The following is a 27,498-nucleotide window of genomic DNA, read 5'->3' on the forward strand; positions in this document are numbered from 1 at the left end:
ACCAGTGATGTCACCAATTTGAACCCTATGCCATCACCCCCACAACTAAACCAGCAGAACCTACACACATACATAACACATCAACAGCCAGGGACCCTAGAGAAACACCCATATCAGCAGCCCTCAGCTGGTCACTATTTAAAAAAAAAAAAACAGTTCAGATGGAACTCGTAGCACAGCCCGAGCCAAGAACACAGCTGTGCCTATCTTCAGGGGTTGAGGGCACTTGGAACCATCACAAAGACATTTAGCCATCAAGTAGAGGGAAGGGAAAAAAGAAAGCAAACCCTTTCATATGATCTTATCACCAGTCTGAGGGCAGAAAGAACTACAGAGGAGGCAACATCACTGAAGTTTGTCCCACAGCACCACAGCACCACAACACCCAAAACATCACAATTTTACTTGCTATTGAGGAGTTAACTTTTCTTTCTGCCTTAATTAAAACTGGACTGATAAATATATTAGAAACACTGATGATTACATATAAGATCACCTTGGAGAACATTTCAAATAACGATGCATCTCCCAAGAGGTTCTTTATTTTTATCTGCATCAAAGGAAATTATCTTCGTTGCTGAAAAAAGCTGGGTCTCTCATGCTGACCTGCTGAAAAGTGCATAAAACACCTAAAAAACTAGTAAACAGACCAGGCTGAAAGACAAGCTAAGACCAGCCAATCAGATTAAGCTGTTTGTTTGGGGTTTTTTTTTTTTTTTTACATAATAAGGAAATTAGCTTTATTCAGTTTACTTCCTCGAGTAAACATCCCCTCTTAGCAAATGAATTAGGTTCATATTGAAGTTTCTTAAACAAACAAGAGTTTTAAACTAATGCTAACCACGGTTGACATTTGCCAAGCCTGTCAGAGTATAACTCAAAGCACAAGGGTGTTTGCATTCAGTATGATTTAGATATCAGGCATGAGAGAACACAAACAGAACATTAATTTCTCTCATGGTCATTTACTCACTTGCACAGAATGTCTTTAGTCGCTTCATCAAATCCGCTAGTTCTAATTAAGGCTCACCACTCAATGAATCAATTCGTTTTCACACTCGGTTGTGAGGAAAATTAATTTTATAGATCATATTGTGTAGTTTACAAAGCTCTTCATTGAAGAATTAATTAGTATTCAGCAGCATTCTACTTATTAAGAGTTAATTCTTCTAATTGAGAGATAATTAGTAATAATTTTGGAAGGGTAATGCACTGAACTGCAAATGGGCCATTTAGGAGTCATTTAATTAATGTCACAGAGTTAACTTTTCCATCTTTTCTCCTACCAGGTGGATCCACTTTTTTTTTTTAATAATACTCATCTTTATATACTATAGACTAGGGCTGGGCGGCGGTATATAGTGGTGACGCTATAGAGTGTCCTACGGTAGAGATTTTTCTATACCATCTATATCACATTATGTAAATATCTGTGCACGATGCTCCACCTGACTGCATTTAAGACTGATAGTGAGAGAGACAACTCCGAAACAAGTTAAACGCAGGATGAGGAATTCATTTTGACATAAAAAGGTGCCGTTTTCTCATGTTCTTGGATGAAAGCACTCTTTCTGACACACGTACACACAGCGCATGCTAGGAGAAAGAGAGAACCTCAGGTTTTAGTTCCTTTTCATTCAGAGAGAAAATAAGAAAGAGCTTGTTAATAAAATGCTGTGTTCGCCGTGGTGTTAGCCCCGCTGCTGTCAGTTACTGTTGATGACACCGTCAAGCTTTCCTACAGCATCTGTACTTCAGCAACACAAAGAGGGAAGCGATCGCTCTGAGTAAATTACCTCAGGAATTATTAAATTACACCTTTGTTAACAGCATATTTATATCTAGTAGGCTATATACAGTAGTGGCTAAAAAGGTTTCCAGTATGCAATGGATGGCTAAATCCAAAATAAATACATGATGGAGGGGTTTGCTTCATAATCAAAGCAAACGCTTATATTCAACTAGCGAGAAGTCAAGTTTTTTGTAAAACGATGCAGAGTAGATAAAACAGATCAAATATTATTTTTGATAATTATTTATTTATTGATAAGCTTTTTCATTGCATTGGGCATACCATCAAAAATCTAAAATAAATTCTAATTGTTTTTTCAGAAGTTTTTGAATCACCTTCCATTAAAATGTGTAGGCAATATCGTCATATATACTGTTAAAATTTTAAGAATATCACTATATAATTTTTTGCTTAATATATCAACCCAAACACATGGTTAGTTTTTGTAAATTTTACAGGGAAAAAATATATTGTGATATGCTGTATACCGTTATTGTGATATAAAATTATTCATACTGTGACATAGAATTTTGGTCATATCGCGCCCTCAAAAGTGGCTGATTTGGAAAAATCTACATAGGCAACAACTCTGTATGCCACACAAATACTGCTCCTTGACTCAACTCAAACTTAACTGATATTAGCATGTTGCTAAGCTAACCTCACAATATAAAAAGAAGCATAAAAGTATATCACATGCAAACATTGGGTAAAATAGTCAATTTTAATTTGAAAGAACTATATCAATGCTCAGTATGGATTGTCAATGTTAGAACAAATATAAATATTGAATGAAATATAAGTAAAATTAGTCAATATTTCTCCATGCACAATCTTGGTTTTTAGTAAGCTTGTCGCAAAGCATTCTGTAAATGAATAATACATTCAATACTGCCTTAGAATTTAGTTGTAAGATAAAATGTTGTTCCCAGTGTTTGGAACATCTTTTACGTCTGGACTGCAACACTGATACCTTAAAATGCTGTTAAGGTAGGCAGTCACAAGGTTTTATAATATAGACAATTATGTGGTGTCCTTGCTTTAAACAAGACGACATAAATTTACAGTGACTACAGGGGTGGGCACTTACCTTAGAGTGAATATCTCTACAGAGGAAAGGGTGGAAACAGCTAGAAAGGCTGACACTGTCTCCCTCTGCCTGATGGGTCTTGAGGGAACCATCACCACAAAGTTACTGTCCAGACGCAACTCCGTGAGGGGCTGGAATAGCCGCACACTGCCGATCCTGCGCATGGGTGTGGGCCCCGAGAAGTACCCAGCCGGGCCCAGTTGCCCATTGCGGATTGAATTAGTCTTGCGCAAGTCCTCTGAGCTGCATTCCCCAGTGTCGGTAGATTGTACCATATAATACAGCTCCACAGGGGTGCCCTCGACCTGTTCTGGTGCTCTCTGTCGACCTGGTATGACGCTAGGAGGACTGAACCAACTAGGTAGTGGCTCCAGTTCAGCCACACACAACCCAAGTTCTCCTTTTAGACGACAGCTGCCTCGTACTTCTTGGGTTTCATGAAAAGCAAACATCTTGACACAGGGCAACCTGTCCACAGCACTGTAGTCATCCCAGTCCCGACCAACTACATAGAATAGAACCTGTACTTTTGGCCAACTGGGGTGAATTCGCTCGCTGATAATGAAAGTTTGTACTTTCCAGTTGAAAGTAAAGAGTGGAGAAGAAGAGGATGATGAGGAGGATGTAGATGTAGGATTGTTGTTGAAGAGTCCTGGGCCCAGAAGATCCATGGGCACTGGCTGGTCAACAGATAGAGGTCCATAACTGGCATTGACTGAAGGTGTCTTTCTGGCCTTTTGGATAAAGAACAGTTCTGTGCGAGCCTGTAGGCTGGAGTTCCTCATAATGTCCTGGTTGGCCTCCTTGAGGAAGAAGGCTGATTCTGCGTCCACCACCTGGTATCGGACCGGAAGATATGTGGGAATTGTGCCAAATCTTTGCAATCCTTCCAGGACCATCCGGCTGTCGATGACTGCAAAATAATGGAGAAGACAGGAAAAACATAATTCATTCTTCTATCATTTGTTCAGTATACCAGTAGAAAGACCTCTAAACCCAAACCAACTACTTGGAACATTGCAGCATGCTATAAATCAGGGCTCATCAACCTTTTGCAGACCAAAGACCCCTTGGTTGATAGAGGGAAGGAGCAGGGATGCCAAGTCTTATATTGTATACAATTGAGAGTTGCATTTTAAGAATGGCCTAAAATAGCATGTTTATAGTACCATCTTAATGTATTTACATAGTATGTTATGATGCTTACATTGCAAAGCCATCAAACTAATCATTATTTTTATACAGATTACTTGAAACACAAAAGGAGATGTTAAGCAGAATGCTAGCCTTGCCCGCCCTTCATTTTCATTACATCTTTTTCCAATACAATCAAAGTGACTGAAAGTAACATTCTGCCAAACATCTCCTTTTGTGTTCTAACATGTCATACAGGTTTGGAACAAAATAAGGGTGAGCAAATTACAACTTTAGATTAATATTGTTGTTTTTTAACACAAATTTTATTTTTTCCACAAAAACTAGTTAAAACAATACTTGGCGGACCCCCTACAGTAGTGCCATGGACCCCATGTTGCAGATTCCTGCTCTCAGGTGAGAGTCATTTGTCTCTGTATAACACTGCCCAATTCTATAATCACATCTCAAGCCACTAGAACACTTTATTGAATGCCTTCAGCCAGCAGTTCACTGCAGATGTTTGGAGTGATGGAAGGACCCAAGAGGGTTCATTGATTTTGCGTCACAGCACTAGTCTGGGAGAAAGAGATGCTGGAGATTTGTGACAGCTGGTGGCAGACAAATGCTATTGGTGCTCAAGCCAGACACTACAGCACAGTGGGATGATGGTTATATACCATTGTGCTGGACAAAAAGTATTTCATGGTTTGCTTGAGGGTCTTTGATTGACTGAGTCAAGTTTATATAAATTAGTTTTACCAACAAAAGAGGGAATATTTTCTAATGCATTTGTATTGTGTGAACTTTTTTTATTACTCTTTTATTGTAATCACCCATATCAAATAAAATATTTTTTTTATGAATATTGACGTTAATTAAGCAAAAGTAATGCGATCAGTTTATCATTTTTGTTTTAGAGGAGCCAGAAATTGAGAATAGTAATGCTATATTTTAGTATCAGTAAAGGAAAGTGGGATAAAAATTTATTTTAAGGCCTGTGACTTTTTTTATTTTATTTATGCAGTAATAACAAGAAAAGAGATAAAGGGTAGGAAAGATAAAGACACAACAGTAAAATAAGAATAAATAAAATCAATAAAGAACAACAAAATTCAGATGGATTTATGATTCACAGGAAAATGGCAGTAAACCAGCAATACTTTATAAGTATTGAATGAAGTATAAGTAAAATTAGTCAATATTTCTCCATGCACAATCTTGGTTTTTAGTAAGCTTGTCGCAAAGCATTCTGTAAATGTAGAATACATTCAATACTGCCTTAGAATTTTTGTTTTAGAGGAGCCAGAAATTGAGAATAGTAATGCTAAATATCAGTAAAGGAAAGTGGGATAAAATTTTTATTTTATAAAATTTATTTTTTATTTTAAGACCTGTGACTTTTTTATTTTATTTATGCAGCAATAACAAGAGAAGAGAAAAAGGGTAGGAAAGATAAAGACACAGCAGTAAAACAAGAAGAAATAAAATAAATAAAGAACAAAAAAATTCAGATGGACTTATGATTCACAGGAAAATAGCAGTAAACCAGAAATACTTTCACTGTCTGTCAAACAAAATTAGGGAATTAGGGAATGTGGACAACCATGTGTTATGAAAATGTGAGTGAAACTAATTTAAAACAATCTAATTTGCTTACACTTACTGAACTCAAACATTAAGCTGTAAAATAATTTAATAAAATAAAATGATGGATTACCGCATCACTATGCAGCAAACAAATTACATTTAATACATTTCTGAAGCCACTATGTGATTAAAGAAGAAAGAAAGAAAGGAAGGAAGGAAGGAAGGAAGGAAGGAAGGAAGGAAAAAAGCTAGAAAGGAAGGATTTAAGAAAGGAAGGAAAAGCAAACAGCAGGTAGGAAGGAAGGAAAGACAAATGGTGGGAAGAAAGGATATACAATAGGTAGGTAGAAAGGAAATGAAAAAAGAAAAGAAAAGGTAGGAAGTAAGGAAAGACAAAAGGTAGGCAAGAAGGAAGGAAAGAAGGAAGAAAGGAAAGTAGGAAGTTAGGAAGGAAGGAAAAACAAAAGCTAGAAAGGAAGGATTGAAAAAAGGTATGAAAAACAAATGGCAGGGAAGGAAGGAAAGACACAAGGTAGAAAGAAAGAAAGAAAGAAAGAAAGAAAGAAAGAAAGAATAAAAAGGTTAGGAAGGAAGGAAGGAAGGAAAAACGAAAGCTAGAAAGGAAGGCATGAAGAAAGGAAGGAAAAACAAAAGGCAGGTAGGAAGGAAGGAAAGACAAAGGAAAGAAAATGTAGAAATGAAGGAAGGACGCAATCAAGAAAGAAACGGAGAAAGAAATAAAGCTCCATAGAGCAGAAACAGTCTCTGTATCTTTGTTTTAGGGTCTTTAAAGCAGAGAAAAGAGAGCTAACAAGAGAGAAACAGAGAGAGAGGCAGAGAAAGAGAGAGAGACAGCGACTCATTTCATCTGCAGTCAGCGCCTGAACGCAGATGCCCTCCTTATCCTCAGACCCAATTACAAGTGAGAGCACAAGCTTGTAGTGACATATCTAATCACTTCACAGCAATGTGTCTCAAACCTACCTCAGTGTACCAGACCCACACACACATGCACACACAAATTACGCATGTACAAATTGATTTCATGGAGAGAAATTAAAACCTCAGAGCTCTAAGCAGAGATACTGTAACTAAAATTACATCTAAATCCATTCACAACTGTGTGATAAAAGAGAGAATGTGCAATATTGTTTCATCTCAGTGCTGGATCAGTGATCAGAGTGCTTCTATTTTCTCTGCAATAACTGTATGTTTGTTCTAAGCTGTATTCAACATTTAATTAGCAGGTAAGCAAAGAATATTTACAGGGGTTAAAATAATGTGTCTAGTGTACAATTCAGCCTTTCAAAGCCAAATTCCCAAACAGAAAAACACTGATGTGCAAACTGCTCCACAAATAGTCAAGTAGGCTGGTTGCCAATAAGGCCTGGACAGATAACATAAAGATATTTATTTTTAGTAGAAAATACATTTTTAGTAGACTAAATAAATTTAGTCATTTATTGAAAATGAGAAGAATAACCCTTTGCATAACTTAAAGCTCTGTCTACAACCCTTAATTTTATTAATTTTACCCTTAAAGGAATATAACAGGTTCAATACAAGTTAAGCTCATCAACAGCATTTGTGGCATATTGTTAGATTACCACAAAAAAATAATTTTGTCTCGTTCCATTGTAAGTGTCTCACTGTTCTTTTTTTTTTTTTTTAAGAAAAGGAGGGGCAAGTCAAAATTCATTTTTGAGGTAATCAATATTATGCCACAAATGCTGTCGATTGAGCTTAACTTGTATTGAACCAAGAATATTCCTTTAAACTAATAAAAAGCCTTGCAAAGGGTTCATTTATACTCATTGCACTTTCTCAATTAATAATGGGTATTTTTTTATTTTAAGGGATAGATATCTAAGCAGAAGAACAATAATAAAGTGCCATTAGAAAAGTTTTTTTTCCTTCCTTCTTGACAATATGCTTTGTTCACCATAGCATTGAGGATAACCTCATATGATCTCATTTATTACATTTATTAAAACAGGCCAAAGTACTGCTGTTCACCAGCATATGTTGCATTTAGGACACTGTTCTCCAGCATGGGATGCAAGAGTGTATGGTGTCGCCACAAGGACACTATATCCTTTTTGCATTTGGTGAGAGTTTTACAGCTTAGCTGAGACTCAGAATAACAAGCAACTGATATATATGCTGACAACAGTCCACAAGTGCATGGCAAGTGGCGATAGGAGAGCTGTTAAGTAATTTTAGGATATGCTCCACCACGGAAAGCTGCCCCACCTTCAGGGAAAGTTAACAAGAGTGAGGTTTGGGGCCATCATAATTGGATTGCCCATGGGCTACAAATTGCTTTTAAAAATAATCTGTATAATCTTACTGTTACTGAAGTAGGAGTTGCATGGGATAATCGCCAACTGCTGAGCTGATAGATAACATTAATAATGGTAATCATTCACAGCGCCTACACTGCATTCATTAAGTGAGTGGGTAGCATTCAGTGTCTGAAGTTAACATCATCACTTAAAGGCAAGTAGCAGCACCCCACACATCCTTCATTCAGCCACCTAATAGAAAAGCAATCAATAAGCCAAATCATATCTTAGCCCACTTGAAAAATGAGAAAAAATGAGCCATTATGACTGCACAGAGATGGATGTTCTGCACACACTATCTTTTAAAGTCATAAGCAACATACACTACCGGTCAAAAGTTTCACATTTTAGAATAATAGTAAAGTCATCAAAACTATGAAATAACATAAATGGAACTATGGGAATTATGTTGTGACTAAACTAAATCCAAAATAAATCAAAACTGTGTTATATTTTAGCATCTTCAAAGTAGTCACCCTTTGCCTAGAATTTGCAGACATGTACTCTTGGCATTTTCTCAACCAACTTCTTGAGGTATCACCCTGGGATGCTTTTTAAACAGTACTGAAGGAGTTCCCATCTATGTTGGGCACTTATTGGCTGCTTTTCTTTATAATTTGGTCCAAGTCATCCATTTCAAAAACTTTTTTTAAATTAAAGTTTAGTTTTATAATGAAATAAATTAATATGATGGCACAATTATATTTTTGCCTACAAAACTAAATTCAAACATTTAAGCATACACCTTCAGATCAGATTTTTAAGATCATGAGAAACATTTCAGTCAAGTGTTTCAAAACTTGACCGGTAGTGTATCTCCAGCTGGGGTTTCCTAAAGTATGATATTAATCTGTTTATCATAGTTTATACTAGTGGTTTATACAACTGGTTTTGCTTCAGGATTCAATACTTTGGACATCAAGTAGCGGTGTGACATAGTAGGCCAACCAACATTTAACATATTAAAGTAACAAAATTGTCCTTTAAATCAAACATGAAATTCATTAATATTGCAATGAACTGCATAGGCCCAACAATATGCATATTATGAACATGAAATAAGCCGAATACGAAATTCACAATTTTGTAAATGCATAAATCACAGCAGATGTGTGATTTACCAGCCTTACAAATGAAAATGCTGGGAAGAGTTTGACTGGATGCACAGCCTTTGATCACAACAACAAAACAAATGGGAAGCATTTTATTCTATTAATTTTACTATACTGATAACGTATGATTATATGCCTAGTTGCATTTTATTAATTGCATTTAGCAATGTTTTTTCCCTACTGTCCATGGCCCTATCCAAAAAGACCTGAAACCCACCAGTTTATACCCACTGAATTATACCATCCTGTTATGTGGTTTATCCAGTCACTTCACATAGAATCCCATGCACAGAGGGAAAAAGAGAAGACAGAAAAGACAGCCCCTAACACCAGCTATCTGGGCATCAAGCAAGCAGCACTGATAGCATCAGTATTTTGCTGCAGGAATCTGAGCATGTAAGCCTCGTCTGAGACGAGCCTGTCGAGCAAAGGGAGAAAATTAAGCTGATTTCAAATGTTGGTAGACGTGGAAAGGAAGAGGGGAAAATTAAAGATTCACAGCCTACAAAAGGGATGCCACTGACATACAAAAAACGTGGCTTCGGACTTATATCTAACCTCCTGAGAACCGAGCATGACTGCTGTGTGCATTTCCATTTCCCTTTTTGTTTTGTAATTAGTAGCACCTAATAAACATGCCAAAAAAATAAATAAAATCTAGAGCAAATAGTTTTCCTAAAAAATTATGTCCACATACAGTATGTGGAAAGCGGGACTAAGTTATGAAATTTTAAATAACACGAAGCTATAGAATGTTAGCAGTGTGGTGTTACGTGATAAATTGCTAAAATAAAATAAAAAAAATGGCATATCGGATAAAACTAGAGACTCTAATCTTTTGACTCAAACAGGTTTCAATGAAAAAACTTAATTAGATTTCTTACCAGATGAGGTTTTGTTGGCGTTTCTCTCAAAGACAAACTCCGCTGTGATCAGCGCCATGTTGTTTTGTCACATGACTCCGTGCGTTAAAAGTTTAACCCTTTACTGACAGTGTCCTGAACTGAGATCAATCAGTAAAAATTAAATTAAATTATGTCTTACGTATAGCGAAGCCAGAATACAATGTCCACGTATGTGTATGCGGGGTCACACGAGGTTAAAGTTGAAGTGAGTCATTTCTGTGCCACTAGCGTAACAAACTGAAATTATGGCACAAATAATTATTGTTTGAAAAACAGGTTTCCTGAACCCTCCCCCCATCTGCCATTGGACGATCAAATAGATAGCTCCATCCCAAACTCATGCCAATGGCTGAGCCAATGTTGCTGTGTCCGGCTGGACGGGAATGCTCAGGCAAACAGAGCAATGTTTTGAAAGCACCACAGAGACAGAGTTTTTAATTTTGGAAGACATTTCTGCAGCCAGGCATGACAAATGCCTACTAAGAGTTTACTTCCATTAGTGGGTCTCCCAAAATTCTCTACATTATCATAATGGAATATGGTAAGGTTTCATGTGCCATGTTTGACTAGAGAAAAGAGGGAAGATGGATTTCTCAAAACTCCCAGAAAGTAATTATTTTTGGAGCTTGATTGATCACAACAAACACACACAATGATGTCAACAGAGCAATTGAGGTTAATTTATTCTTTATCTGCAAGCCATCTCCAGTAGCACTAAAGTTTCGAGGGCAACTTGGCCTTTTTCTGAAATCAACAAAATGACTTTTTCTTGAGCTCAAACTCAAAGGGTGATTGTTTTTTTTTACATTGTAAAATTATTATTTTTTATTTTTTTGTATGTATCTATTTAAAGCTTAAGTATGTAATTTTTTTGGATGTTAAAATATGTTCTTGTATCCCAACTTAATGTGCAAAGACAACTATACGTAAGCCATTGTTTGGCTGATTTCCCACAATCTGCTCACCATCACTTTATCAAAACATAAGCAATTGTGCAACAGGGCTTGCTGGGAGCTTGTGCCCCAGTGACACATGTAAAAAAAAAAAAAAGATGAGGGCTCTAAAGTATGGTAGAGGCCAAAAACATGAGCACAGGGCGTAAGACACGTTGGAGACCAGAGTAAGGTTTTATGATTACATTACTGCTTTCTAATGCTTAAACTTGAGTGTATTGCAGAGAGGGGTATACCTGAAAAAATAAACTGACTCTGAGAGACTGGTGGTTCATTGGATTTGGCAAAGGCAGGTAGGGAAAGGAGAAAATTAAATCTGCGGATCTGAGCACCACAGAATAATTGTTATACTACCCACACTCCAGGAACGCTGAGTTTTGAAAACTTCACTAGTTTTTATTTTTAGTTTAGTTTCAGTTTACTTTGGTTTAAGTTAGTTTTAAAGGTGAATAAATAGTTTTTAATTCATTTGCATATTTTGAAAATGACAACTTCTTTTATTTAATTTCAGTAAATGTATAGTTTTTTCATTGCTTCTAACACAACACCACAAATTGTTCCATCTGCTTATGATGAAACATACTACACTGTTAGTAAATGTACTATATTTAATTAAAATAATACAATCTAAGTTAATAGTTTTATTTTATCAAATTCTTAAAAAGATTTTTTGGTCCCATTTTATATTTGGTGTCTTTAACTACTATGTACTGAAGCATTTAATACAATGAACTTATTATGTGCATATATGTTGTTGCATTGTACTTATATTTAAAGTACATGCATTTAATTACATTGTAGTTAAACTGTTAACCTTACCTCTAACCCTAAACCTAACCCTAACCCAAAAACCTAAATCTAACTCTAAACCTAAACCTACCCATCCCTCAACCTCAGTAGCAGCAAATGTGAATCTTGCGAATTTTGCAGAACAGCATCTAGTTAAACAGTAAATACATTATATTGAATGTATTTTAATGTTAGTACATAATATAAACCTAATATAAACATAAATGGCTGCTCCATTATTTGCTGTAACTGCTTTTCTGCATGCTGGTTTATTATTGTGGTTGATTTCAGATTAAACTGTCCCTAAATGTTGTGTATAAAAAGTGGACTGTGTTTGGATATTAATTTAATCAGAGCACCCAGCATTGAAAATATGAAAACTGATGGCATTTTCTCTGTAATACAAAAAAATAAAATAAAAATAAATAAAATGTATAGCAGTGCACTTTTACTCAGTTTAGTTTTATTTATTTTTTGCAATATTTATTTATTGTATCACACGGGGTTACCTACGGGGAACCAGCGCATGTGGAGCACCTATCCCAGTACAGGGCCTAGTTAGCACACGTGGAATGTCGTCCAGGGTCCACAACTCGTGAACATGACTGGGAGTCAAAGCGCATGTCTTCACCTCGGGGAGGGGAAAGGCACTATGTGCAAGCGGTACACCTGGCCAGCTGTCCCGGAACTTACCTGCTCGTACCTGACAACACACAGGACGAGACCGGCTCAACCCGGAGATTGTAAAACCTCGCAAAGTTGTTGGGTGATGCCCAGCCCGCTGCTCTGCAGATGTCTGCTAAAGAGGCGCCATTGGTCAGGGCCCAGGAGGCCACCACACTCCTAGTAGAGTGGGTTCGCAGCCCCAAGGGGGGCAGCACGTCCTGGCTGTGATATGCCATCGCGATGGCATCAATGACCCAGTGGGGGATCCTTTGTTTGGAGACAGCGCTCCCTTTCCGTTGTCTGCCAAAAAGCTCTTTCACGCACCGGACACAGCAACGCCAAGGCTAGGTCTGCCTCCTCCTGCTCCTCATGCACCTCCGGGAAGAAAGGGATCAAGGCGGGGCGCGGCCGTGAGTGGCGCTCTGGGCCCAGGAACCAAGTATCGAGCCGCGAGGGCTCGGGGAAGAGTGGAGGGTTCCACTCGCAGAACCACCCGGGCAAGCATGGCCGTCAGCTCCGCGTCGGCCTGCGACTGGGCGACCACACCCAAAGGTGGAAGCCCAGCCGAGGCCTCAGCATCGGACTGGACGAGCCCATTCTCCGATGCTGCGATCGACAACTCATCCTCTTCGCGAGCTCCGAATGAGAGCACGAACTCGCCTTGAGACGAGCCGGCGGTCTCATCCCAGAACCCGACCAGGGCAGAGGAGCGTGCCGGGGAATGGGAGGTCTGTGAGGGATTTCCCAGCAGATGTGCTCCCATTGGGGTCCCCAAATCGCCCCCAGTGCTAACCGACGCGGCCTCATACCCGTAGGTAGAAGGACCGAGGCGGGGAGCCGCTGGGGTGGCATTCCCTCTTACGAAAGAAAGCCACGACCACAACGTTGCCATAGTCATGTTCTCGCAATGAGGACATGACCCATCCACGAACGATGTCTCCACTTGGGCAGCGCCCAAACACGTAAGACAACGATCGTGGTCGTCAGAAACGGAGAGGTAATGATCACAACCAGGAATAATACACAAACGGAAAGGCAACTTTAAAAAGACGCTCCCATAAGTGCCACTCTTTTAGAAGAAGAAAATATACTCTTTTCAGAGAGAAGAATATACTCTTTCAGCCTGCCGAAGCGCCCAGGGGCGTTCTCTGCACTGCACCGGTGCAGAGAGGGTGAAGCCGCTGAAATGCGCCGTAAATCCAGTAGATGAGGTGAATGAACTCGGTGGAAGAATTCAGCTCAATGAATAGAACCGCTCGGCTCCGAAGAGAAAATCTGAATGAGTGGTTGCAAGCCAGCTCCTTTTATACCCGTATGTCCAGGGGAATGGCATGCAAATTCCACTCGCCAATTCCCATTGGCCTTTTCTCAAAGATCAGAGGTGTTTGGGGCTCCCAAGAGTGACCCCTAGTGTCACTACATCGACACAACGTCGAGAGAGTGACAGATAGGGAACAGTAAGGAATACTTACAACAGAAGTGAATGGGGTCAGTCCATAACATTAAAGAAATATTCTGGGTTCAATACAAGTTAAGCTCAATCGACAGCATTTGTGGCATAATGTTGACTCCCCCCCCCCCCCAAAAAAATAAATAAAATAAAAAATCATCTCTCCTTAATTTTAACAAAGGCAAAAATCGAGGTTAGAGTGAGGCACTTACAATGGAAGTGAATGGGGCCGATTTTTGGAGAGTTTAAAGGCAGAAATGTGAAGCTTATAATTTAATAAAAGTACTTATGTTAATTCTTCTGTCAAAAATAATGTATTATTTGAGCTGTAAAGTTGTTTTACATTTTTGGGTCAATGAAAACTGGAAAATTGGAAATAACTTTACACAGAAAAGGTTAGTAAGCGATTTTATCACACTAAAATCATGTTAACACGCATATTGTTTATATTTTGTAGCTATATTTTTGAAAAAGTGAGTATTTTAAAGTTTACGGATTGGCCCTAATAATGTCCATTGTAAGTGCCTCACTGGAACCCAGATTTTTGCCTTTTTTAAAGAAAAGGAGAGGCAAGTCAAAGTAAAATTTTGTGGTAACCAGTATTATGCCACGAATGCTGTCGATTGAGCTTCACTTGTATTGAACCTTGAAAATTTCTTTAACAAAAATATCTTGTCTCTACTTTTCATCTTAGTTTTAGTTAACAATAATAACCTTTAGGAAGAACTTTTTTTTTTCCAAGGTAAAAGGCTTTGAGGATTACTTTTGTTGAGCTTTTTTTAGTCACTCTGACACTCTCCCAATCACTAGCACTCTCGAAGACTTGCTAATCTCAGCTTGACTGTAGTCCTTGACTAAAGCATCCAGTCAAATGCTGGCATTGATGAATTATGGGAGGTGGTGCTTAAAATGAAAGCAAGCCCCTTGTCATAAAGGACAACCTGGAGAGTGATGTAATGATATGCTGGTATGCTCTCATTTAAAGTCATACCTCCAGGGATCACATTTCCAAGACAAATGAAAAAATAAGTGAGAACAGAGGCTGGTGGGAGGAAGTCAAATGAAAATATGAGTGATGGCTCGGATTATTAGAATCCAAGGCATTCAACAATCAAAAATGACAACCACAAACCAGCATAAAAATATAAGAGCTTTTTTTTAAAAAAAAAATATGCAAATTTGGGGATAATTCACCCTTTGGTTTTTAAACTCCTTTGCATTTGTGTTAACATTTTAGGCAAACTGTTGTCAAGGAAACGATCCCTTGATTACCAATTTGGGCCAAAACGCTATGTTTTGATTTTGAGCTTGGACGGTTTCACTGAGTGTCAAGGCTTCACTGTTTGGTCACTGGCAGAACAAACATGACAACAAACATGATAAACACATGGCTCCATTAAAGGGCTGCTTGGTATAAACACTGTATATAAGTTTAATGTTATATACCTCCTGACAAAATAAAATGTATGCCTGTTTTTAAAAAGTCATCCTAACTGAAAAAGATGGGAATATTTGTTTCATTTGGGGTATTTATAAAGATAAAAATTGAAAGACCCTTTTAAAAATACTTAATTGGATAGAAATCTGAATGGTCATGATGTTATTTAAAGATTTCATGAAATGGTTTGACAATCAAAATTGACCCTATTTACTTTCTTAATGCACATTCTTAGTCTTATTATGCATGATTCATTGCCACACGCTTTTAAAATAATAAATGCAATAACTTGCTTTGCATCTCAAATGACTTATTTTCAGCTAATGTCATGAATCCCTCTTACTCTTCAACCTCCAACTTTTAGGAGGTCTCAATATAAACAGAAATGGACTACAAACCACAAAAATCCAATTCAAGGGGTCGATAAAACTAAAAGTTACTTGACAGAAATCAGGATACTAATTAAAGAGACATAACGTTGAATCTAAAAAATAAAAATACTTGCAAAATGAATCTCTCCTCTGTGTTGGCTAGACTCCAGTTTGTGGGCATAAGCATGTGGGGGAGAGACTGGATATTTGAAATGGCACTGTTGCTGTATTAACTAATGACAGGCTTTGAAAGTATTCAGAATGCACTGTGGATATTTAGCACCAATAAAACCGCAGCTCTGATTTATGCATGGCAAGATGGTATTTAATTGCATTGAATGTTTTTTTGATCTCAATAGGGAAATCACATGGGTTTTTAAAGTCTCTAATTGAAAATGCTTTAATCATGATCACCATTCCCAGCCTGACAGCCAAGTTCAATCCAAATTCAATCTATCTACTAAGTTAATCTAAGTAGTTTTTGTATGCATAGGGATAGACTTCCTTTAATTGGCTTTATTTATACACAGTAGCAGCAAGATCTGGTTAGTAAAGCTTAGTACAAGGAAACAAAATTCCATGCCCTAGGCTTAATGTTTAGGGTATCAATCAGGTTCATATTGTAGCTCCAGGCTCATGGCTTCTTGGCTGTCTGCGCATTCCTGCCATGCAGCCCTAGTTCACTCGGGTCAGCCAATCAGCAACCAAACCATGCATATTGTTTGTATGCACATATGACACCTTATTTAGTTTAAGCAAAACTTATTTATCCAGATGTCACCTTGCTAAAATAAGCTAGCTAAATAAGAAAGGATGCAGAGGGTGCATCAAACCAAGTTGGATTGAACTGCATGGGTTTTCAATTGGATATCTGTATGACTATATCAATGCTGTAAATATTGCTGTGGTTGGCTGGAGTACTGCTGCGTTAAAGGGATAATTCACCCAAAAATGACAATTCTGTCATCATTTACTCATCCTTATGTTGTTCCAAACCCATATGACTTTCTGTCTTCCGTGGAACACAAAAGGAGATGTTAGGCAGAATGACAGCCTCACTAGTCACTTTCATTATATGGAACAAAGATGCAAAGAAAGTGAATGTTGACTGAGGCTAACATTCTGTCTGAACTATACCTTTAAGCAAATCAGGTGTCCGACAAATATGGAAAAAAATTGTTTGACTAGAGCAAACAAAACAGTGCAATGGTGACGCGGATGGTTGCATGAATACCATGCCTTAAGACCTCTTTTTTGAGTCAAGTATTATGAAATTAAATTACTTTATAATGTAACCAACAAATAGGAATGTCACAGAAACATGACAACTTTTCTTGTTTTTTTTTGTTTTTGTTTTTTTCTAATGCATACAGTACTTACAGTGGCCCCAAAAGTGTTTGCACACTTCACTGAATTTCACTTCATTAGCGACTAAATTTCAAAGCACGTGTCTGCAAACAAATACTGCTAGATTTTTTTTTCTTAGAACTAACTTCACTTAGTCATTTTCCAATTATGTTCAACCAACTGGTGCCAAGGTCATTTTTAGTTGATATATTCCCTTCAAGTTTACACAGGTGTCCTTTAATATTTTGTTATCTAATGTAATGACATTCAGATATTTTTAAGTGTGGCTTAAATGTGTCCAAATATTTTCTGGGGCCACTGTATCTGTCCACTGTAAACCCAAAAGTTGTCATTACTGGAAATATAAAGTTGTCTTAATTAAGTATCACTTGAAATGTCAGGTTTTGGGCATAACTTAAATATTTAATTGAGCTTATTTAGCTTAAAAATCCACAGACTTAAGATTTTAAGTGTTAATAACTCCATTATGGGAATACCCATAATTCTTTGCGCTTGAATTATTTAATTATGTTTCCTTGGTCAAAGGGAAGTTATGGTGGCATTTAAATAAAAAACAAATTATAGAGGTTTTAGCTCTTTTGTAGTATTATTTATGTTGTTTTGTTGCAAATAGTTGTTTCGTGTGATGTCACCATTAAGGTGATTAGTGTCCCATTTGGTCAAGTTGGACCCTGTTGACTAATTTGCTTTGTGCATGAGCATTTAAAGTACAGGTATATAAACATTTCTTTAGAGAATTAAGTTTATTTAATGACCGACTAAGAATCAGATATGATCTTTTTTTGAGGTGTGTTATTGAATAAATCAATTTAATTAATATTATTAACAACAGTAGAAACAACATTTAAATAGCAAATCTAAGTTAAGTCTACTTGCATCTAGGTAACAAACTAAATAGTTTAGTTCACTCTAGTAGAGCACCAAGTTAAATGAACGTAATTATATATGTTTTGAAGACGCCATTACAGGGAACAAGTTCTCAATCAAATGAGAAAAGGCAATTCATTAGGGTTTTCAGTATTTCTTTTAACATGTAATATTTCATTTGAAAATGCAGTAAAAGCTATTGGCTGAATGTATCTTCTCAAGTCTACTCAAAAACATCTAAAAACACCACCACCACCACCAACAACAACACAGAATCTCACACATATTAAAGAGAACAGTATTTTATCTCAGATCCAAAGCCCTACATGTAAAGCACATCAAGAGCACAGTGACCACTGTGATATATAACTTTTCCCCAACATTAAAGAGCTGATCATCACAAGCACATATGAGATGTATGCTTCTGACAGAGAGGAGATGAACAGCCCCTAACAATCAGCCATGGCGCTGGTAGCCCTCAGGATCTCAGCGAGTATAGTATAGAAGAGAAAATAAAAGGACAGGAAAGAATACTGGGAAGAAATGAGATGAAATCCTCGTCTACAGTGTGCATGGCTCCGGGTTCAGACACATGCTACCCTTTCAGACACTGCCAGAGTGAATTGAGGCTCCCTTTGTTCCGGAGAAAAATGTCCCGCCCGCCATTTTTACTCACAGCGTATAGCAATATCCATCAGTTCTCCCAGCCCCCTGAGACATTGTAAGTAACAGCGAAAAAGTTAAGCCAGATAATTACCTCCCTCAGCCTCCGGTTTTTGCTGAGAAAAAGCTTTCCACCAAGTTTCCCCTTTCTTTATTGCAAGTCATAAAGAAAGGGATGCCTCATAAAATGTATCTATATCACCATGGCATTCTTTAAAAACCTGCTTTTTACATGGGACATCGGTTCTTGAAATATTAGGGTACTGCAGTCAAGGTCAATGGGCTTTATCAGTGCCTGATAAATTTGCCTTAGATATCACCAAGCATGGCTTGACTCCAGAACTGTGTGGCAAACCTGCCTGAATGGTTCATGGAATTGGGAAAATATTTTTCTCAACTGACCAAAACACAGTGGAGTCCAATTTGGTGAGGGGGAAAAAAGTAATCACTGGTGTATAGAATTGTTAGAATGTGCAGTCCAATTGCAACGGATTATGGAGGGATTTATCAGTGTTTGGTACATAGAAGTTTACCTCAGGGAAAGATTAGGAAAATATCATGACACACTAACATTGAGTTATATTTGTCACGTTGCCTGATGGGCTATTGGAACCTACAAGAATTCGACTTATACACATTTTCCTTCTTTAATGAGATGTTTTCATAGAAAGTACACAAAGTCAAACAAATATCTGTGTAATGAAAGCAGAGGCTTACGAAAGTATCAAATGCAACACTAAAAACTTGCACGAAAAAGCTTGGGGGTGAAATTCGTTTATTTTACTTACACCCTTAAATATTCGTTTAAAAAACAGAAAATATCTTGGCAACTACAGTTATTTTGCACAAACTCAAAGAGATGCTACAAAGAAGAGTCAAATGTCAGCAACCCTGTAGGACATTTCAGCATTAAATTGTTCCTCTACAGTATTTATGCATACGAAATTTCATTTCAGCAAAGCTTCAGCTGTCAGGGATGTCAACACCCCACACATTCAAATAAAAGTTCATGATGTTCTAAAGTGTGTAAAATTTCATATGCTTGATCAATCAAAACCTTCACTCTCTCATCCACAATTTTTTTTAGAGTAGGTTAAAAAACAAGATAATAAGGTTTCTGCCAAGTCAGCTTTTCATCTCTAATCAGCGATGATGGAGTACTTTTCTATATCAGTAATATAAGGAGTTGTCTTCAGGTGGGAGAGTGGGGAAGGATTGTATGCGGCAGTGGAAATGGAGGGAGGGCTGAGGGGGAATGCAAGTGGTACTACAATGGCACTACAAAAGGTGGAAAATGACTTCAAAATGGTTTTAAAATGACAGCTTGTTATCAGGTAATAGCTCAACCAACAATAGGCTTCCTTTATTCCATTTCTGTCTGAAGCAGGGGGGAAGGAAGGCAGCATATGAACTTAAACTCTCTGCCACTCACATAAAACTAAGAGGAGAGCACTAGACAGAAATACAGGAAGGGAGTGGCCACAGTTAAGACGACCAGTCAAGAGTCAAATATGGAACTGTCAATTAGGGTCAAAGGGGGCTACCCAAGTTACAAAATGTTCTAACTTGTATTTTTTTTTCTGAAGTGGCTCAAAGTACACAGTTGCCAGGCTGATGTTTGTTATTGGATCATAGTCTGAAGATAACTAGAACACTGAATCATTGACATTCACATGCATCAGATGTTCAAGGAATATGGGGCAAAAATACCATGCATTGAATTAATCTTTTTCTTATTTAATAACTGTAGTATCTCTAATCTAGGCCTAGTTAGACACACTAACACATAAAATGAGTTGTTCATTTAAATGTATATACTATTTAACATCCTAATGCTCCATTCCATTCAACTCAGAAAGTCAGATTTTCCAACTTCCTACTAGGAAAAGTGCAATGGAACATCACTTGAAGACAGAATTCCAACTATGCAAGTGCGTGACGTCACACAAACATGTTGGCACCCACGGAGATTTACAAAGTAAGTGATAAACATTCATTTTTATTGAACCCATGACCCAGGTGTTACTAGTGCCAGCTGAGCCAAAGTAACAGAACATTTATGAAGTTTAAAAAAAAAAGCACCAGAGGCAAATATTTTCCCTAAATAGAAACGTTAATTTCTGACACTTGTAAGTAGCATTTTGAATTTCCTCAACAGTTATTCCAGCAAGTGCAAGCAGAGTAGAAATGAGTGAACTGCCTTAATCTAGTCAAGCCAGAACAAAAGCCTGAAGATGGTTAGAGTAGGGGTCAAAGAAACAGCCTAATAATCCTTATGTTGAAGTACTTGAAGTAGCTGCCACAACATGATCAGTGACGACTGTGCGACCTTCAACCGTAATGGTGAGAGATTAAGTGTAGGAGGTCTTGGAAAAGCGGGGAGGAGGAATTCAGTCTTGTCAAGGTTGAGCCTGAAGTGACAAGTAGCCATCAAGTTGAAATGTCAGAGTAACAAGCTGAAAGCATCTGAGTGAGAACAGAGCTGGAGACAGAAAGAGGATGTGAGATATAGCACTGAACATTGATGGCACGGCTGTGATGAGATCGACCATGTGAATTGATAATGGAAAATTGCACATGTCTGAGTACTGAGCCTTGTGTAGCCTTTCAATCTGCCTTCAAAAGACTTCATAAGACAAATCATAAAAAGCTGATCTAGAGATGTCTGTCCTTTCTCAAAAAGTCAAGGGGTGATCCTAGCTATATAGAGCGCAACAGTTTCTGTCCACTTTTTCCATGTTTTAGTTCTTGAAAGTATTTTTCCCATTAATTTGTTCCCTAGAATTTAAAACGTATTCCTCATTAAAGACATGAACCCAACCAACTCCGAGGTGAATCACAACATTACAAACTTTAATTTTAAGCAAAAAAGAATTTTAAAATCAGACAAAAGACTGTGTAATTAACGTCCTTCATGAGGGTGTGAAGTACAATCCCATAAAGCATTGTGAATGATGTAATCATATTAAAAACTATGGAAAAATATAAAACTACTGATTTAAAGTCACTGATAAGTATATAAAACAATATATTAACAATATATTCTGAGCACCTACAGAGAAATCAACCAACAAATGCTTACAGTATACTTGTCACTGCATATTAAACTGAAGAAACTATTTAAAAAAAAAAAAAAAAATTGTGAAGTTACACACATTACGTTTACCCAAAAATTTAAATTCTCTCATCATTTATTCAACCCCTGTAATGATACGCTGACACAGAAGCTTGAGATGAGGATGATCGGGAGACCAGGGATGTGACCATTGGGCAAGGACTGGGTCAGGGGGCTTGGGAGATGGCCATAGAGCAGGGACGGGGTCAGGAGGCCTGGGAGGTGGCCACAGAGCAGGGACTGGGGGTTGAATTTCTGTGACAGATGGTGAGGTCGTGGAAGACTCTTAGGGCGGAGCCGAGGGAGGCCCGACGAAGGCAGGCAGAGCCGAGGGAGGCCCGGGGCTATGAGCCGTGGGAGACTGGGAACTGACCTCCATGGTTGTGAGCATAGGCAGAGACTGGGAAACGACCTCCACGGTCGTGAGCACTGGCTGCAACTGGGGAACAACCTCCGTGGTCCTCCGTGGTCACAAGCACCGGAACGGTTGAGGATATTGGCTCTGGGACGGTCGAGGCTACTGGCACTGGCTCTGGGACGGTCGAGGCTACTGGCACTGGCTCTGGGACGGTAACCGTGGCAGGCATGGGCACTGGTAATTTGCGAGGAAGGGTCTTCATGGCCCTTCGTACCAAAATCAGTGGGAGATCATTCAACTTAGAAATGAAGGCATGTTGGTCTCCGAAGCAGACTGCAGTGGTGGCACGGGGTTCCCACCATAACCCACAGTGTACATGGGGAGAGTGTGGAGAGGAGTTACCATAGAGACAGGGGCCATGGAAGACCTGGAGACAGGGGCCGTGGATGGCTTGAATGTAGGTTTTGGTGCGGGGTTCCCAACATAACCCACAGTGTAAGTGGAGAGCACTGGTATAGGAGTTACATTGGGGGTGATCTTTCGTCTTCCCCAGCGAATACAATGAAGTTGTTCAGCCACTGAAGAATCACCTGAGGGGGGACAAAACACTTCCTTAAATTGATTTAGAAAATGTTCAAGTGTTTCCATTACCAAGCCTCCCTGATTCCAGATGGTCTGAGCCCATTGAAGAGCTCTCCTGGTCAGGAAAGAGATCATGTAGGCGATCCTCGAGCATTCGGTGGGGAAGCACTGAGACTGCATTTCCAGTACTAGCTGACACCGTAGGATGAAGCCGCTACAATCCCCCATTGATCCAGAATATGGGGCTGGGTTGACCATGGGACTGGCCAGAGATGGGAACAGAACGGGGTTGGGTGCAGGAGCAACAGGTGCTGGAGGTGTGGCTTGTTGTGCAATGTCAGGAGTGCGGAGAAGGGCAGCTCTGAGCTAATGCACCAGTTCCAGGAACAGATCCTCTTCTGGGCTGGTGTCAACCCCTGCTGGGTTCATGGTTAGGGCCTGGCTTTTCTGTAATGATACGCTGACACAGAAGCTTGAGATGAACCCAAATGCGGGAGTTTATTATACAGGACACTGTAAAAGTAGGTAAGCAAGCTAGGCAAGTATTCCGACGAGGCACACAGTCTTAGGAAACAGTCTTTGATTAAATTGAGAACCAAGGCAGAAGGCTCTATTCCATGAGAGGTAACTTCCAGATCAACACTGGTCCAAACTGGTAACTTCAGCATCAAATCAGAACACAGGCGAGTAAGGTACATAAACTAAAGGGCAGGTTACATAGAAACACAAAGTATTTAAGGATCTCAAAATAAATTTTCCTTAGTATTCAGAGTGGTATAACATGTAAGTAGATATGCTGTAAACTTAGAATACAAAAAGTCACTTACCTTGCGTGTCAGGAGGGGATCATAGATAAACAGGTGAGATTAGTCCAGGTGAGTGAAAACGCCATAATCACAGTGTCACTTGATGTGTATATATCCAGAACAATCCGTTGACAAACAGGTGAGGAAAAACACAGGAGAATAGATATGCGGTAGTCACAGAAGACTCCAAGTAAACTAACTTAGTTCTCCAGAACAGATCGCTGATAAAGTTTTAAGCAGGGAAGCAGTTATCTACTGCAGCTGGGTGAGAGGGAAGTGCAAAGAACCTTACAATAAAGCCAGGCACTGACTGAGTGCGAGTGTGGGGTTTAAGTGCACATCCAAACGAGATGGTAATGAGCTGCAGGTGTGTGTGATTAACACTCATGCGAGTGAGAGCAGGTGGCTGACGGTGAGGGAGAGCCCAGTGCGCTCGTGACACCCCCATGCATCCCAGATGTGTTGGACTGTGTTTCTTCTGCTGAACACATGTGAATGGTGACAATGGTATGGACCAACAGAGCTGAGATTTTCTTCTAAAAATCTTAGTTTGTGTTCAGCAGAAGAAAGAAAGTCATGCACATCTGGGATGGCATGAAAGTGAGTAAATGATGAGAGAATTTTAATTTTTGGGTGAACTATCCCTAAGCATGGGCTACTCTAAGTCACTTTGAAAAAAGTGAAAGCTGAATAATTTAGTACCAGTAGTAAATGACTAAATAGTAACAATAGTCAAAAAGTATTGAGTCATTTTGGTTTTGTTGTCTTCCTCCTATCAGTGGCTTTCAGAGACAATTTTGTCATTCTGTTCTCCTCCCTGGGCTGCAATGCGAACTCATCCTTTATAGGCCTGAAGAACTGGATCAATACCTAAACCTCTTATCATCACAACCCAAACACAACACGCAATTAATCTCTCCACTCAGATTTAATGAGCGGTTCTAAATAACACCTCGCAAAAAAGCTCTTTTTGTGTGTGCTTACATCGATCTGGCAAAAAGAGGTTTGGCCCCTACAAATCCATTTGAAAGTGTCAAATACTTTATAAACTAGATAATAGTTTTTTATAGCATCCTGATCTCCAGAGACAACTTTGCATTTGTTTAACAGGGTAGCTAAACAAGCATCAACATATAACTCGATATATATATGTATGTGTGTGTGTGTGTGTGTGTGTGTGTGTGTGTGTGTGTGTGTGTGTGTGTGTGTGTGAATTGTATTTATTTTTTTGATGACCCTGCTGAAATAAAAACAGCTAAAACCACCATGATTTTCTCAGCTGGTCTAGCAATCTGGTCAGCTGGCTGGGTTAAACAGGGTTTTGGACAACATAGTCTCATGACAACTTATAATTAGTACAAGTTATTCATACGAGCTGGCGAAATCATAAGATATCGTATGACTTGGCTCGTACGAAAAGGAACGACTTTTATTCCCACTGAGACCAACTAATCAACAAACAGAATTTAAAATCGATACAATATAGGCATCAAATTTTAGCCAGCCTCCGAGTCCTAACAAACACTTTAAGTAAGGAAACGTCAGTGAACAAATTTGGTTACTCGTTTTAAATTTATTAAGGCAATACAAATGACTGATGTAGTTCAACAACCTGTAATACGCTTTCCTCATCTCATTCTAAAGCCCGATGTTTTTTTGTTTTTTTTCTTTTGCAAGTAATTTTCATATTATAATCATGGTTTAGGTTTAGGTTTTGGGTAAGGGGTTAGACTTTATGGTTAGGTTTAGGTTTTGGGAAAATATTAAATAACATTGTTCGTTGGTTCATTTGTTTTTCTCTATGGAAGTAAGTAATAATTATTACGACTTGAGACCAGTTGGTTTTGGACACTTTTTAGCTGAGACCACGTGCTTTTGGAAACTTTTTGGCTGGTCAGGTTAGGAAACGTCTCAGTTTACGTGGAACATAACCCTGGTTCCCTGAGTGGGAACAAGATTTGGTGCATGAACGCTATGGGACACCGTCTGAGGGTCACGTGGTCTGAAGCCCTTATACAATCATACCAATAATGGCGCCCTAGGGAGCTACATCATGGGCTCCATAAAGGTGCTCGCTTTCGCGCCATCGAGTCAGATTTTCTACAGGAAGAAATGAGCCTATGCAGCTGCTAGAGAGTATGGCCAGCTATGCAGCGTCTTGTTCTTACTCAAGGAACCAGGGTTACGTTCCACATAACCGAGACGTTGCCTTTCGTAGGAACTCGAGCTGCGTATGAACACTATGGGAGAGATATACATTCATGCCATGCAAAAAGTAGCTGCCAACTATCTAAGCCCATGTGGCAAGCATATAGCGGCACACAAGCAAGCTAAAGCATCCGCATAAATGAAGGAATTATGAGGTTACTCCTGTTCCAACAGAGAAAACTTGGGAACCAGGAGTCAACCCCTCATCCAGATTATAAAATCTAACAAATGTATGCGGAGAGGACCACCCTGCCACCATACAAATGTCCGCCAAGGACGCACCTCTAGCCAAAGCCCATGAGGATGCCATGCACCTTGTAGAATGGGCTTGAATACCCAAAGGTTAACCACGTGCTTAGTAAGCACTTGAAATTGCATCAATAACCAGCCATTGCTTGGACACCAAAACACCCGTTGTGGCTACCAAAGCACACAAACAACTGTTCTGACTTACCCCACTGGCTAGTATGCTCAACATAAACTCACAGTGCATTGATAAGCGCATGCTCAGCCGCTTTAGTGGCAACATAGACTTTAAGCGTTGCTGGGGCAACCCCGGCCCTGAGACGCTCCTGCAAAAATTCCAGCACTGTACCCACAGGGCAGTTAACTGGATTTTAACCTCACATTGTACACCAAGAAGCAAAAATATAGCAGCTGAATGTATAAAGCCTCCTAGTTGATGGAGCTCTAGCATTTAGAATGGTATCAACCACATTGGGGGATAACCCATCATTCAAATGAGCGCTCCATTGAGGGGCTATACCCACAACTTCCACAAGTCCGGCCGGGGGTGCCAAATGCTGCCCTGTGCAGCAGACTGATCGGTAGAAATGCATAAATTTGCGCTATCGGCCACTGATGCACCAACACATTGATGCCCAGCGGTGCCGGGGGTGAGAGGGAAACCAGAGGGGACAGTGCGACGTCTCACTCGAAGCGAACAGGTCCACTTTCGCTCTGCCGAACCTTCTACATATTTGTTCCATAAGGGCACCAAGCCCTGTCTGGACAGGAGATCTGCCCCCAGATTCAACTGTCTGGAACTTGTACGGCTCGTAGAGACATTACATTGTCCCGTGCCCACAGAAGACTACAAAGTTCCAGCCTCAGCATAGCATGAGAGCGCACTCCTCCCTGGCAATTGATGTAGGACACCACCATCCTGTTGTCCGACCAGATGAGGATATGGCTGTCCTGAATCTCCGGGAGGAAAAACTTTAACCACTCATCACTTTGAAGAGACGGAACACATGCGTCAGTGGTTCCACTCTGAAAATCGCTAGGCGTAATGATAAAAACACGAGCTGGAGACTTGCGCCTGCGCACCTGCATCACCCGCAAGTCCAGCTCCACTCCTAGAACTAGTCTGTTGCCCTGGCAACAGAACACTCTTGTCTAGGTTTACACATAGCCCTAGATTGCTCAAATGGCTGAGAATGACATCTTGTTGCTGGGCAGCCAAAGACTCCGCGTGGGCTAACACCAACCAGTCGTTGAGATAATTCAAAACGTGGATGCCTTAAAGCCTCAAGGGCATCAACACTGCATCCAAGCATGTTGTGAAAATGCATGGTGCCAGTGCAAGTCTGAATGGAAGGATGCAAAATTGGTATGCCCATGCCCCCGAAGGCGAATATGAGAAAAAGCCTGTGCTTCAGTGCATTCTGAATATGGAATTTTTTTATATGTGTCCTTCAAATCTATTGTCAAAATACAGTCCCCCGGCTGCACTTGTGACATTATTTGTTTCTGCTCCAGCACTCTAAATTGACATTTCATTAGAGTGAAATTCAAACATCTCAAATCCAGAATGGGATGCAAGCTGACTGAATTGAATGACATAATCATGCTTTTTCATTCTAAGTACCCAGTTCGAAACAGTCTTCAGCTGCT

At 39.3% G+C, this 27,498-nt stretch overlaps 1 protein-coding gene across 1 annotated transcript in view; it reads right to left on the reverse strand.

The window, feature by feature from the left end:
* LOC127428867 (transmembrane protein 132C-like) overlaps positions 1-27,498 on the reverse strand; it is a 272,344-nt gene that overhangs the window by 195,888 nt on the left and 48,958 nt on the right. Inside the window, exon 4 of the mRNA XM_051677515.1 lies at positions 2,883-3,795. Within this exon, the coding sequence (XP_051533475.1) occupies positions 2,883-3,781 (899 nt within the window). The 5' untranslated portion in view covers positions 3,782-3,795. The remainder of the gene's footprint in view (positions 1-2,882; positions 3,796-27,498) is intronic.

Source organism: Myxocyprinus asiaticus, chromosome 38 (genome assembly GCF_019703515.2).
Source record: "Myxocyprinus asiaticus isolate MX2 ecotype Aquarium Trade chromosome 38, UBuf_Myxa_2, whole genome shotgun sequence".
In the NCBI taxonomy this organism is placed as follows: domain Eukaryota; kingdom Metazoa; phylum Chordata; class Actinopteri; order Cypriniformes; family Catostomidae; genus Myxocyprinus; species Myxocyprinus asiaticus.